General features: G+C 53.8%; 4 protein-coding genes across 4 annotated transcripts; 2 read left to right on the top strand and 2 right to left on the bottom strand.

The window, feature by feature from the left end:
• Nucleotides 1–1,385: 1,385 nt before the first annotated feature.
• On the top strand, nucleotides 1,386–3,389 carry RHO25_007183 (uncharacterized protein; the record flags this gene model as incomplete). Its single annotated transcript, XM_023597951.1, has 3 exons — nucleotides 1,386–2,159; nucleotides 2,225–3,151; nucleotides 3,246–3,389. The coding sequence occupies 3 exons, from the start codon at nucleotides 1,386–1,388 to the stop codon at nucleotides 3,387–3,389; spliced, it is 1,845 nt and encodes a 614-aa protein (XP_023452279.1).
• A 3,036-nt stretch (nucleotides 3,390–6,425) lies between these two features.
• On the bottom strand, nucleotides 6,426–7,637 carry RHO25_007184 (uncharacterized protein; the record flags this gene model as incomplete). The annotated part of the gene is made up of 1 exon (XM_023597953.2): nucleotides 6,426–7,637. One exon carries the CDS (start codon nucleotides 7,635–7,637, stop codon nucleotides 6,426–6,428), a length of 1,212 nt encoding a protein of 403 aa, XP_023453002.1.
• A 337-nt stretch (nucleotides 7,638–7,974) lies between these two features.
• Nucleotides 7,975–10,981, top strand: RHO25_007185 (uncharacterized protein; the record flags this gene model as incomplete). The annotated part of the gene is made up of 5 exons (XM_023597954.2): nucleotides 7,975–8,312; nucleotides 8,371–8,482; nucleotides 8,532–8,869; nucleotides 8,924–10,484; nucleotides 10,538–10,981. The coding sequence occupies 5 exons, from the start codon at nucleotides 7,975–7,977 to the stop codon at nucleotides 10,979–10,981; spliced, it is 2,793 nt and encodes a 930-aa protein (XP_023453001.2).
• Nucleotides 10,982–11,553: 572 nt separating this feature from the next.
• RHO25_007186 (ribosomal protein P1) lies at nucleotides 11,554–12,029 on the bottom strand (the record flags this gene model as incomplete). The annotated part of the gene is made up of 3 exons (XM_023597955.2): nucleotides 11,554–11,600; nucleotides 11,665–11,887; nucleotides 11,961–12,029. 3 exons carry the CDS (start codon nucleotides 12,027–12,029, stop codon nucleotides 11,554–11,556), a joined length of 339 nt encoding a protein of 112 aa, XP_023452475.1.
• Nucleotides 12,030–12,242: the final 213 nt, after the last annotated feature.

A 12,242-nucleotide genomic window follows, 5' to 3' on the forward strand; every position in this document is an offset into this window, starting at 1 on the left:
CACTCTTTTCGTGCGCCTCACGCGCTCATGGTCAAAACATCCACTGCATCACGAGCAGCGAACGACCTATCATGCTACACATGATTCCAACGGCCTCTTGGCTCGCAGCAAGCACAGCCAACCCGGCGTCGCAGCTCCTGGTCATGCCTTTTACCATATCTAGCCGACGACCCGTGCGAGAGCATAGACTGTCTCGGATGTATACTTTGAGCCACCTCAACCCTTTGCATCGTATCCGCTGCGGTGCAGGAGAGGCCCGTCTGGGAGGAGCATCAATTTGCATGCGCTGGACCCAGGTCCACGGCGACTCTGCCTCTCGCAAGCGAATCCGCAGAAGGATTCGCGACCATGAGTGTCAGTTTGCACTTGCACAAATTTTCACTTGATACAGTTGAAGATCCATGCAGGGCATCTGAGCGCCACGTCCACCCTCGCCGTCCCTGTCTCTCCGCCGCATCAGGGCTCGTGGTCCTTCAGTAGCTGTTCGCCCGTTGCGCTGGACTAGAACGCGAAGGGCCGTGATATGCTGCAGGTGGGCGCTGAGCTCGCCGAATCCGATCATGTCGAAGGCTTCCAGACTTCACCGTTGGCTCCCGAAGGACTATCAATTCACACACGACTTCCACTTTCCGTGGCGTTCATGTGCGAGTGGATCAGCTGCTCGGATGGAAATTCGGATGAGCCCCGGCAAACCCAAGTCCTGGTGTTGTAGCGCGGGATGCCTTCCCTCATAGGGTAGGTGTTGCCTGTTGGAGGTATTGCTCGTGCGACCATTGGACCGACTTCACCTGTCGGGCAACTTAATCCGTTGCCACCCTCAGCCTTCGCATTGTCTGTTGCACTGTACAACTGTGCCTTTGGGGGACAATATGCCATGCGATCTGCTCACTGCTGTGTCCTGTCTCCGCTGCTTGACAGAGGTCTCTGAATCTCGCTGCGTTGAACATCATCGCGGGAGGCGAATGCAGCAATACGCACAACCTCTTACAGCGCTCTACGCTGATGCCGCAGCTACGAGTGCCCGTCACAGTAGGTGAACATGATGGTGCGCACAAATCCGGTCAACGCTTGTGCGACAGTGCTGAGTATACTCTTGGCATGTGCCTGATCCCCCCTTGCTGCTGTCCAGCACTCTTTGGCCGGTCTGCCTAACAACGTTGCACGAGGACCTACAACATTATATTGATGTTAGGCAACTTCCAACGGCCGTCGACCGGTGAATAGTGCGCTTCGTCGACAGGTAGGTACTTATATCGTGCCCAAGGTCTCTATGTTCCTTCTACTACTTCATTCTCGTTCCACTTCTAGAACCAGCCAGCTCGGTATTGCATCAAAATTTACAAGAGATCCGCGAGATGGATGAACTTCCGCCTTGCGATTGCGACATGTACATGCCTCTGGGTAGGCATGACCCACGTCGACACCCGCCTGGTTTCGACAGCCCAGAAGTCATCCGCGCCATGGCAGAGGCCGATCGTCGAGCGATAGAGGGAGCCGCAAAAGCACAGCAAAAAGCACAGAGAGCAGCACAAGAGGCTGCGAGGATTGAACAAGAGAAGGCTGCCCTCCGCCCAGCAGTAACGCTGGACGCAGGCCGCGAGAGAAAGAAGCTGGCGAAGAAACCTCATGAAAGCAGCCTTCGAGACCTGTCTGAAGCTTTGCAAAAGCAAAGCCGAAAAGCACTCTTCACTTGTGGCGGACAGGTATCTAATCCTCAGGACGCGCACAACACTCACAACGACCGACTAGTTCCAAGCTCTGGCTCAAAGGCAGTCGCAACAAAACCTGTCAGCATACGATGGGGCGCCGATGAACGAGGAAGAACAATCTCCCTCCCGATCACTTGGCCATCGGACCAAGCTGCTTACCAGCAGCTCATTGAAGACTGCGTGCCGGCTACCTTTGGTCGCAATGGACAAGACGTGTACGACGAGAGCTACAGACGTGCCGGAGCCCTTGGTACAGAACACTTCATGACCGACTTCTGCCCATACAAGGCAGGCATTATTGACAGTGTAGCACAGCTGCTTTTGCCGCCTTTCACGGGTGACTTACGCTCAGACAAGGATATGAGCGAGAAACGCTTGGCTCGGGGCATCCGAGCGGAGCTGTACAAGCTGAATGTCTACAGTGGACCTAGCGGCATGTTCAAACCGCATGTGAGTTGAGTTGTCGAATTAGATGCTACTTGCATACCAAGACTGACGTTCGATCGATGACATAGGTCGATACCCCTCGAAGCAGCTCCCAAATCGGCAGTCTCGTCGTTTGTCTCCCAACCGCCTTCTCCGGCGGAGCTCTAGCAGTCCGCCACCAAGGTCATGAAATCGTCCACGACTGGTCCTCCTCCTCCTCCTCCAACGACAACGACAATGCCCAACAAACTGCCCCTAGCATCCACTGGGCAGCCTTCTACTCCGACTGCGAACACGAAGTCCTCCCCGTCACATCCGGCCACCGCCTCACCCTAACCTACAATCTCTTCCTCGCACCCGGCACAGGCCTCTTAGCCTTCGGCCGCATTTCTCCACCTCAACTCCTCGACCCAAAATCTCTCCCTTTGACAAAACATTTGAATTCTCTACTCGGAGTCCCAACATTCTTGCCCACAGGCGGCTTCCTCGGAATCCATCTCATCCACGCCTATCCCCACACCCACAAAGACCTCCACGCTTTTGTCCCGAATATGTTGAAAGGTGCTGATATGGCAATCTACGAATCTGTCACAGCATGTAATCTCCACGCTCGTCTCGGTCCTCTTCGACTCCTCGACGGTCTTGTTGAACCGGATCTTCTCCGCGAACTCGAAGCTACAAAATACCATAACAACAACAGTGATAACAACAAGAAAAACAAAAAATATCGCATCGAAGCACATTTCTCCGAACTCCAACTCGCAAATGATGAAGGATACGAAATGGAAGAAGGTCGCGAATTGGATGAAGTCCCGACGGATTCTTCGGGTAGTGAAGGGGATCCTCTTGAAGAGGAGTATGGATCACTGAGTGGGAAGCATTTGGAGCATCGGGAGGCGAAGAGGTGGAATCGGATGGTTGTTTGGGTTAATGGGAATTTGGAGTGGAATGATGGTGGTGATGGTAGTGGTGGAGGAGGAGGGGTTAATAGGGAGGTTGGGAGGGTTTATATGGCTGTGAGTGGCAACTTTCTTTTCTGTTCTCTTTGATGTTCGATGGTTTGGGTTAGTTTGATGGGATGTGGGGGTGTGCTGACTTTTGAGATGATAGTATGGAAATCAGGCGGAGTTGGGAATTAAGTATAGTAGTGTGGCGATGGTTGTGAGGGTGCCGAGTTGGGAGGAGAGGGTGAAGAAGGGGTTTGGAGAGGTTGAGGAGAAGATGGAGGAGGATGTTATTGTGCTTGATGAGTGAGGATGCTCTGCGATGATGATCATGCATCGGGGCAGATGATAGTTGAGGGCCACAGGAGCCAATATTTCGTTTTGTTCATGGGTAATCAGAAGGGTTAGAATTGTCTCTCGGTTTAATTTTGATCAGACGCAAGGCTAAGAAATAGTTCGAACATCGTCCAGATGCTTTTTGGCTACAAGAGAAGTCATTGTTCTGTGCTGCAACGTTCTATGCTAGCTCGTTCTGCTCACAGGCGTCTATCTCATCATCACTCGTAATAGTCATTCGAATACGTCCCCGCCTGAGCCTGAGTAGCAACCCATTCCTCACTCGACAAACCCCGATTCTTCTTCTGCGCCAACCCCTTCTTGTCCTTATGCCGATCACACGCCCATTGACAGACCGGCTCATCCTTCTCGCCAAAATACTCGGCAATCATCCGATGTCGACAAGCCGTTGTTGACTCACAATACTTGATTAGAGCCTGCACGCTCTTCGCTCGATTGGCCTGAGCTTGTCTCGCGAATTCACCTTTCCCGCTCTGCTTCGTCATCTCCCGCATCATCATATTTCCCATACGATCGCGGTCTTCGCGGCTGTAGTATAGGATACATATCGACGCTTTGCCATCTCGACCTGCACGACCAGCTTCTTGGTAGAAGCCTTCGAAGGATTTGGCGATTTGCCAATGAACGACGAAACGGACGTCATCTTTGTCAATTCCCATGCCGAAGGCTGTTGTTGCGACGATCACGTCGTAGCCTTCTTTGTTCTTGACCCAGCCATCTAGGTGGTCTTCTTTCTGTTCGACGCTGAGGCCGGCGTGGTAGGCTTTGGCACCGATGCCATCTTGTTGCAAACGAGCTGCGAGTTCTTCGGTGTCTTTGCGGTACCAGGTGTAGATGATCCCAGAGACGTTGGTCGCTCTTTCGTTTCGTTGACTCAGTTCCTGCGAACGAGCCGCATTGTTAGCTCGGCGTTCGTGGGTTGATCGGAGCCAGGCGAGAAAGTTATCGTAGCGGTCTTCGTCGTCGTTGGTGAAGCGGACTTCGAAGTGTAAATTTGGTCGACTTGTGGTCATGGCAAAGTTTTTGAGTTTGGATGAGTCCAGTGCTAGTGTTCTGATGACATCTTCTCGCACGTTGCTGGGTGCAGTGGCAGTGCAGCAGATCATAGGAATATCTGGGAACTCCTTCTTGAACCAGCTGAGTTCTTTGAAACTGGGTCGAAAGTCGTGTCCCCATTCCGATATGCAGTGAGCTTCATCGACTGCTATTCTTGCCAATTCTCTCTGCTCATAGACGATTTTGAGGTGGCTGCGGAAATGGTCCAGCTGGCAGTATTCCGGCGTCACGTACAGCAGACGAGTGAGAGGGTGGCCACTTTTGAGATCGGCCAGAATGGCTTGCTTCGCGGAGTGAGGAGTGGTGCTGTTGATGGTTTCCACTTTGATGTTCGCTGCCCGAAGCCCAGCCATCTGGTTGTTCATCAAGGCAAGAAGTGGCGATATGACAATGGTGATACCGAAGTCCACGACTGCTGGCAGCTGGTAGCATAAGGACTTGCCAAAGCCAGTCGCTGCTTGGAGAAAAACGTCATGGCCGTCGAGCGCTGCTGTTACAACTTCTCGTTGAACTGGTCTGACCAAGGTCAGGATAGAGAAAGACCGGAATGTAGTCCAGCATACCTGAATGAGTCTCGTCCGAATACTTTGCGGAGAGTGAAGTCGATGTCGACCTTCTGTCCTAGCTTACGGCCTGGCACGCCAGGCATGACGGCTCAGATAGATGTTCTACCGATTGTTGTTGACGTGGTGCTTCTCAGGCAGAAGGGACGTCAAGGCCAGTTTCTCTTTGCCGTATCATGACGGAAATGGGCCAGATTCGTCGCTTTCGCCTAGTCTTGATGGCGTTTGCAGCTAGTGGTCTTTTGAGAAGATCGTTGATAATGAAGTAAATGTCAACGAAGGCGAAGCAGATGCCAAGAATCTGGACGCGACGCGACGCGTTGCGATATGGCAAGAACACTCACGTCACATCTCACGTTCACCCTGAGAAGGAGCTGTCTTCAATTTGTAAGTCCATTTCGGCGCACATACAGACTATGGTACATCGAGGACGTCTGTGAGGTTTGCATATCGAAGAGCAGAAGATACCAAGCAACAAGATCCACCACGGCTGCTGACTCATCCGCCTTCTCCCGCCCGCCCGCCGAGCAGCTACTTTTCCAAATTCTCCCTTGCAAACCTCTTTCTTCCGTAAGTTGATAAAATTGGCACCTATACCCTTATATCGTCAGCAGTTTTATTGGGCGAATGTATATTCCTGTGTTGCCAAAATCGATTTCAATCACCTTTCATAATCCTGCTGCAATTTGAGGTGCTCGACAAGAGTACTTGTGGTGTGGCAGGTTCGCTTTTGGTGGACAACTCTTTTCTCTTGTCTGGCTTGAGAAGTGCAACAGATGTTACGGATCCAGGAGAATACGAAGAAGAGAAGAGAAGATGTGAGCATCGCGGATACCAGTCTGCTGTTGCAGACCACGAGGGTGGGCGCTGCGCGGCATGGCGCTTTACGTCTGGTGGCAGAGCGTACGCAGCACATGCGCCCGGTGCGATGCATGGCGGTCGCTGTACTATAAAGATGTCTTTACGGGTGCATAGTCTGCTTCTACCCCTCCATTGTGTCTGTTGACAGACCTCAACACGAACGACACTCGCACTTCACGTGGGCGTGGTTGAAATGTACAGCCAAGTGTATACTGAAGCATACACGCATCCATAATCTCTGCCATAAGTTGTCGAGTAATAGCCCTCGACTGTGCGGTATGAAGGTGACATGGAGCATCGTGCCGAGCACGTTAGGCCCGTGGAATGAGCCCAATATGAATGGAGAGATCCGGCGGACTCTTAAGCCGAGCGTTCTCGAGTGGTCTCCATTATTGCCGTGCATGATTGGACGCAGCAGATCGTCGTTATCTGTACATTCGATGCCAGTATGGCAGCCTACATTTCTTTGCCCTCGGTTGAGCATGTGGTAGCACGCTTGAGAGCAGGCTTCACCTTCGAGTTGGCAGCATCGTGTTCAGCCAACGGTACAGCGATGTTTCCTGGGTAGACTCGATTCCAGCTTGAGCGAGTGCCGGCCGCATCACAGATGCCCAGTCTGACACTTCGTGCACTTTGACGTCTTTCAGAGCTTGGCTGATATCGCGAGAAGAGTCCCCAAGCTTGAGAGATGCGCCATTGACTGCGCCATATCTGACAGAGAGGTCCAGCTTGACGCCTGGTACAACATCATCCGAAGAACTCATAGACCACTGTGGCGTCTGCAGGTAGGTCCAATCCAATGACTTCAACTCATCATAACCTTTGCGCACCACTTCGTCGTCAAGCGATTCAGCGCCGACCTCTAACGGGTCCCGGGTCCCACCATACTGTTTAGCAAAATGCTCCTGCACAGCGGAAACGAAGTCTTCGTTGCTTAGCAAGATGTTGCCGACGGGTGAGCTGACGCTCTCGACTCCTCGCGCTGATATGTATGATTTTGCGGGCGAATGCAAATAATCAGGGATTATGTTGAGGTTTGGAGTGTTGAGCAGGCAGGTGCCATGGTGCAGCGCTCGATTTCTGGTGAGCTTGTATGCAGATCCCGACACCTTGAGCGGCCGTGGTGTATCGAAATCAGTTGCTTCATACGGCGTGCTGTGAGTGTCCTCAGGATCCGTGTCAACTCCACGTGTGCCCTGGTCGAGCACGATATCGTGCCGGGCATTGACGCGGGCTCTTTCTACGCCACAGCTTCTCAGCGCTCGCACTACTATCTCGGCATGCTTGTCGCGAGTGAAGTCTGCAGAAGGGCAGATCACGGTCCAGTTAACGTTGCCTTCATCGTGAAAGACCGTGCCACCACCACTTCTTCGTCGCACGAGATCCACGGCTCCCAGCCCGGGAGGTTCGGTCGCCAGGTGATTTCGTGACGGGCCGAGAAGCGCAAGATTTACTTCCACCCAGGGATTCTGGTTGCGTCCGATGATGATGCTCGGTCTGTTAACGTACAGAAACAGTATGGCCGACTCTGGTGAACTCTTCTGCAGCAGGTGATGCTCGATGGACAGGTTCAAGTACGGATCACGCGACGTCGAGATGTACGACTGGATTGGTTTCTGGAGGCGTTCCAGTGACAGCGAGGACTGCCATCTCCTCCATACCAGTGGTGCTTTGTGTGACGGCGTAGCTTGCGCGCTTCTGCAGAGACGCTGGACAATCATGGACGCCCTCTGTGTGCCAGAGTGACGATTGGTGAAAGAAGGTTCACAACTTCGCTCTGGCCCCTGGATTGCCGCAGCCGCATCGGCCAATGATGCGTACCGCCGGATGTGCAACGGGATGCACGAATCGAGCGCGACCACACCGCAAATGCGCGCTGGTACTCCAACGTCGACAGACGCGGAGACTGTAGTCCCTCATCCCATATGTATTCGCAAAGGTCGATAGTGTGAGCGAGGAAGTGGAATGTTGCAGATGTCGGCCTCGCCCTCAGCCCTACCGCGCCGAGACATGTGAAGGACAAGCATCTAGCCGGGTTCCTGCATGCGGCAAGCGCAAATGGACAAACATCACCCAGACCCCATCAACTTCTCTGCCCTGCGACGTCCGAGCCAGCCACGCTACCTCCCCCTTCCGCTCCTCGACCATGCAGTCATGGCCGACGCGACGACCTCCACCGCCATCGCGCCCCGCGCCCCAATGACGAGCGAGCAGCTGGTGGAGCTGGTCACCAAGGAACTGGAGGATGAACAGGAGAGAGAGGCGAAGGCGGCGGCAGTCATCGCGGGTGAACTGCCCAAGGACCAACAGACGGGCTCGACTTTGGACCTGAGCCATAAGAATATCAGTGTGCTACCTGCGGAAGTGGTACTGCTGATCAAAGACCGCGTGGAGAGGTGTGTCAATGGGGAAGGGGCACGAGACGGACAATGCCCACAGGCTGACACGGAATAGGCTGGCACTTTCACACAACCGCAACATACAATTGCCAACCGAGATTGCGCAGTGCGACCGGTTGCGATATCTGAACCTAAGATGGAACAAGCTGAGGGCGTTTCCCGAGGCGGTACGGTGCACAGGAACATGAGGACGACGCGGCGGCTAACAGCAAACAGGTGCTCGCGCTGCCCAAGTTGGAGATTCTGGATATCAGCAAGAATTGCATAGACTCCATCCCAGAGGACATCAAGAAGATGACCAACTTGAAGTTCCTGGCCGTTGCTCGCAACCAGATTACGAGGCTACCGCTCGCGCTTGGCGAAATGAATCTGGTCAAGTTGAAGTTTGACGAGAACCCTATCGAGTTTCCACCGCCTGAGATTCTGAAGCCCAATACAGACCGCAGCCTGGTGGAGTCGGAGAAGGATAAAGACATGTGCCAACAGGTGAAAAAGTTCATGCGAACTGCTGCAATGCGTGAAAGGCTAATGGCGGACTCGGCCGAGGACTTGAGGTATGATTGTCTTCCCCGTTGAGGTTGCGCAAAAGCCTAATTGGTATACCACAGTAATGCCGAGACTCCCCGTCCACCGAGGCGCGTCGTGACTGGTGGTCGCTTTCCGGTACGTCCTAGCATCAGTGGCATTGAAAATATTGAGGGACTGCCAAAATCTGAGTCGCCGCCGAACGGACCACCACCCATACCAATGCGGTCACACGCTCGCGGCGTCTCGTCCGCTTCGAATCTCAGCGTTTCCAAGAGGCCCGGCATCACTCCTCTCCTCACCGGTGGTTTCGATTCCAACAGAACTAGGAGTGAGACTGTTGCGACACCAGCAAGCATTCGGAACCGTCGTCAAGGTTATGTACCTCACAAACATACGGGTCTGAATTCTCTTGACGAGATGTCGTCGCGGATGTCTGCGCGCACAAGTCAGGCGTCAACACTGACACCGCCACACTCTCGCGCGCCCAGCGTCAACTCAGCTTACCTTGGCGTCAGTGGTGGAGAGAGCTCGTCTGGCGCCGTCAGCCCGGTGGACGGACCAGTGAGCAGGATAGCGTTGTCGCGTACGCTTTCAAGCTTGCCGGAGAGCCGCAACTCGATGGTGCCGACGATGAACTCCATCAAAGCCGTTAAGCGCGTCCTTTTCATGCTCTTTTACATGCACCGACCCCTCGCGGACATCGCACAACAACTTGGCAATGGGACCCCGCGTCGATCGACACTCGATAAGCAATTACAGAGCGCGAACTTCAAGGTGGAAGAGCTGGATCGGCTTATACACAAGGCCAACCACATCATGGAAGACAACATGGAAGTGGACAGCCAGACATTGATGCAGATTGTGAGGACCGCGATCCTGGCTTTGCGATCATACGTCTTTGTCGTCAAGGAGCTCAATCGGAATCGCCAACAATGCGTCAAACGAGTTGACGCTTTCCATGTTCGACAGGTCATCAACTCCATCTACGGCACTTTGTTAGAGGCGCGAAATGTCTGTCATCTGCTCGGCTTCAAGACAGTAGCTGCGAATCCTCGAGATACGCTGCGGGCATCGCAAGCTTGGAGCAGCCGGACTGTCACTCCGACCCAGGCGAAGCCATTTGCAGGTCCACGCCGAAGGGGCGCAACCATCCTACCCAGTTCTAATAGTGTTACGAACCTGCGCGGAATGGCTCCTCCTGTGCCCTTGCACACGCCTTCGAGTCGAAGCAACACGATGACATCGATGGGTGGCTCCACCACGCCTCGTTGGAACCAATCTTTCTCTGACTTCTCCTCGATGACACACAGCCGTGGACCATCACGCAGCAATACCATCCGGAGCGTCACCGAGAACGATGCAGAAGACAGCGCTGATAGGATATACACGAAGCTCAAAACCTGCTGTGACCTGGCTGCAGCAACACTACCGCCAGTCCGCGCTGATCTTCAGGGCCGTCGATCTGCGGCAGACCGATCGGGCAACAGTCGTCTTGCTGGACTTTACGCATCCGCGAACCACAAGTGCGAGTCTGCCATCGCAACCAATATGAAGCTTCTCGCGCGCTTAAAGACGATGCGTGGTGGGGATCCAGGACGATATCAGGCCGAGTTCAAGCAGATGGCGGAGCAGTTCAGCAAGGTAGGCATCGGTCTGAGCCTTTTATTAGTCGTACACAACTAATTCGTTCTTAGGACTGGGCAAAATTCGCCGATGAGCTCGTTATACTCGCGCGAGAGGGTCTGGATATCGGTCAGATTCGAGGCCGTCTCAAACCCCTCCAGCAAGCCTGTAAAGAGGTTACGCGTGCGGCACAGACCGCATCCCCGGCATCAGCAAGGCCTCCACCTTCGAATGGATTGCACAACGGCTTGCCGACCGCGCTCAACACTGCCTTGGCGCAACAAATGGCATCGGGCGCAGTGCCTCCTGTTCCGGCAACTCCTCTGGGAGCTGCCTTGGGTCCAGCCGTGCTGGCTACGGTACCACCGACACCATCGACTGCAGTCAGCACGCCAGACTATTATAATAGTTTCCCTCCGCTTCCACCCTTACCGACGAATGTTCCGCCAAATTCGCAGAGCAGGAGAATGCCGCCGACATTACCCCTTCCCAGCTATCCCAAGCCAGGTTCGTGAATACTTAATGGGCGCGGCTATCTGGATTTCGGTTGAATAGGAGTTTCTGGATTTGCTTTTGCTCGACTCGGCGTGCGAGACTGCGGTACATTCCATGTTGCCAGGTTGGAAAGATGAAGGCATGGTCAGATCCAATCAAGCGGCAGGGACGCATCACGACATGATGAGATTACGAGACTATGATACCCAGGCATTGACGGCCTTGTAGTATTACCAGTGCATAGCGTGGCACATTGACATGGAGGCGGGATTGTACAATGCACACTGTTATTAGTAGAGGTAGAAGAAAAGGCGGCACTGAAAATTTGTAGGATTGGGGTTTGCGCTTGATTTGCATTTGTACTCATAGCCACGAAATGCGCTCACGGAGTGCTCCTCCTCTGCACAAATTCTTCCATTGCATGATAATGCGCTTGCAGATCCTCGCTGTTGACTCAGATACCAGTAAAGGTACTGTCCAAAACCCACCAGTCCCTTGTGCCAGACTTCTATCACCACCTGCCGTGCATGGTTGTCTGTTCGCAGATGGAGTCGTGGCGGGTGTCCTCCAAAACGTCGTGGTCGCGATCCGCTTAGTCGAAGAGACCGAATCCCATGTCGTCGTCGGACTCCTCCTTCTCTGTTTGGAATCAGCATTTGTTCGTTGCCAGTCTCATGTTCGCAACGCAGATTGTAGAACTCACCCTCTTCCTTCTTCTCCTCAGCAGCTGGGGCGTCACCACCAGCGTCACCGCCAGCAGCAGCACCACCGGCAGCGGCAGCTGGGGCGGCACCACCGCCGGAACCGACGTTGGTCAGGAGCTCCTTGACGTCCTTGCCCTCGAGGGCCTTAGCGAAGAGGGAAGTCCAGATTGGCTCGATATCTGGGACCTTGGCGGCGGTGATGAGTGCCTGGAGCTTGTCGGCCTGTACGAAGAAAGTGTTAGAAGTTGTTCTTCCTGGACAGAGATGCGCTGAGGCTGTGGGAGTGTAGACGTACAGTGATCTCCAAACCCTCATCGGCGAGGATGAGGGCGGCGTAGGAAGAGGCGAGCTCGGCGGTGGACATTTTGGTTTAGTCTTTGTTGTGGTTTGAGGGTGAGATGCCTACAGCGAGCAAGGTCGTGAAGGTCTTCTTCTCGCGGAGGGTTGTGGTTGGAAGGATGTTTCTCTATTCGCGCGCTCGGCGTCTGGAACTGACTTTGCAGAATCGCGGTGCGGCAGGCCGGAGTGAAGTCTTGGCAATGTTTATGCCTGAGGCTGACGGTAACAAAGTAAGGCA

This window comes from Cercospora beticola, chromosome 4 (genome assembly GCF_033473495.1).
Source record: "Cercospora beticola chromosome 4, complete sequence".
Classification (NCBI taxonomy): domain Eukaryota; kingdom Fungi; phylum Ascomycota; class Dothideomycetes; order Mycosphaerellales; family Mycosphaerellaceae; genus Cercospora; species Cercospora beticola.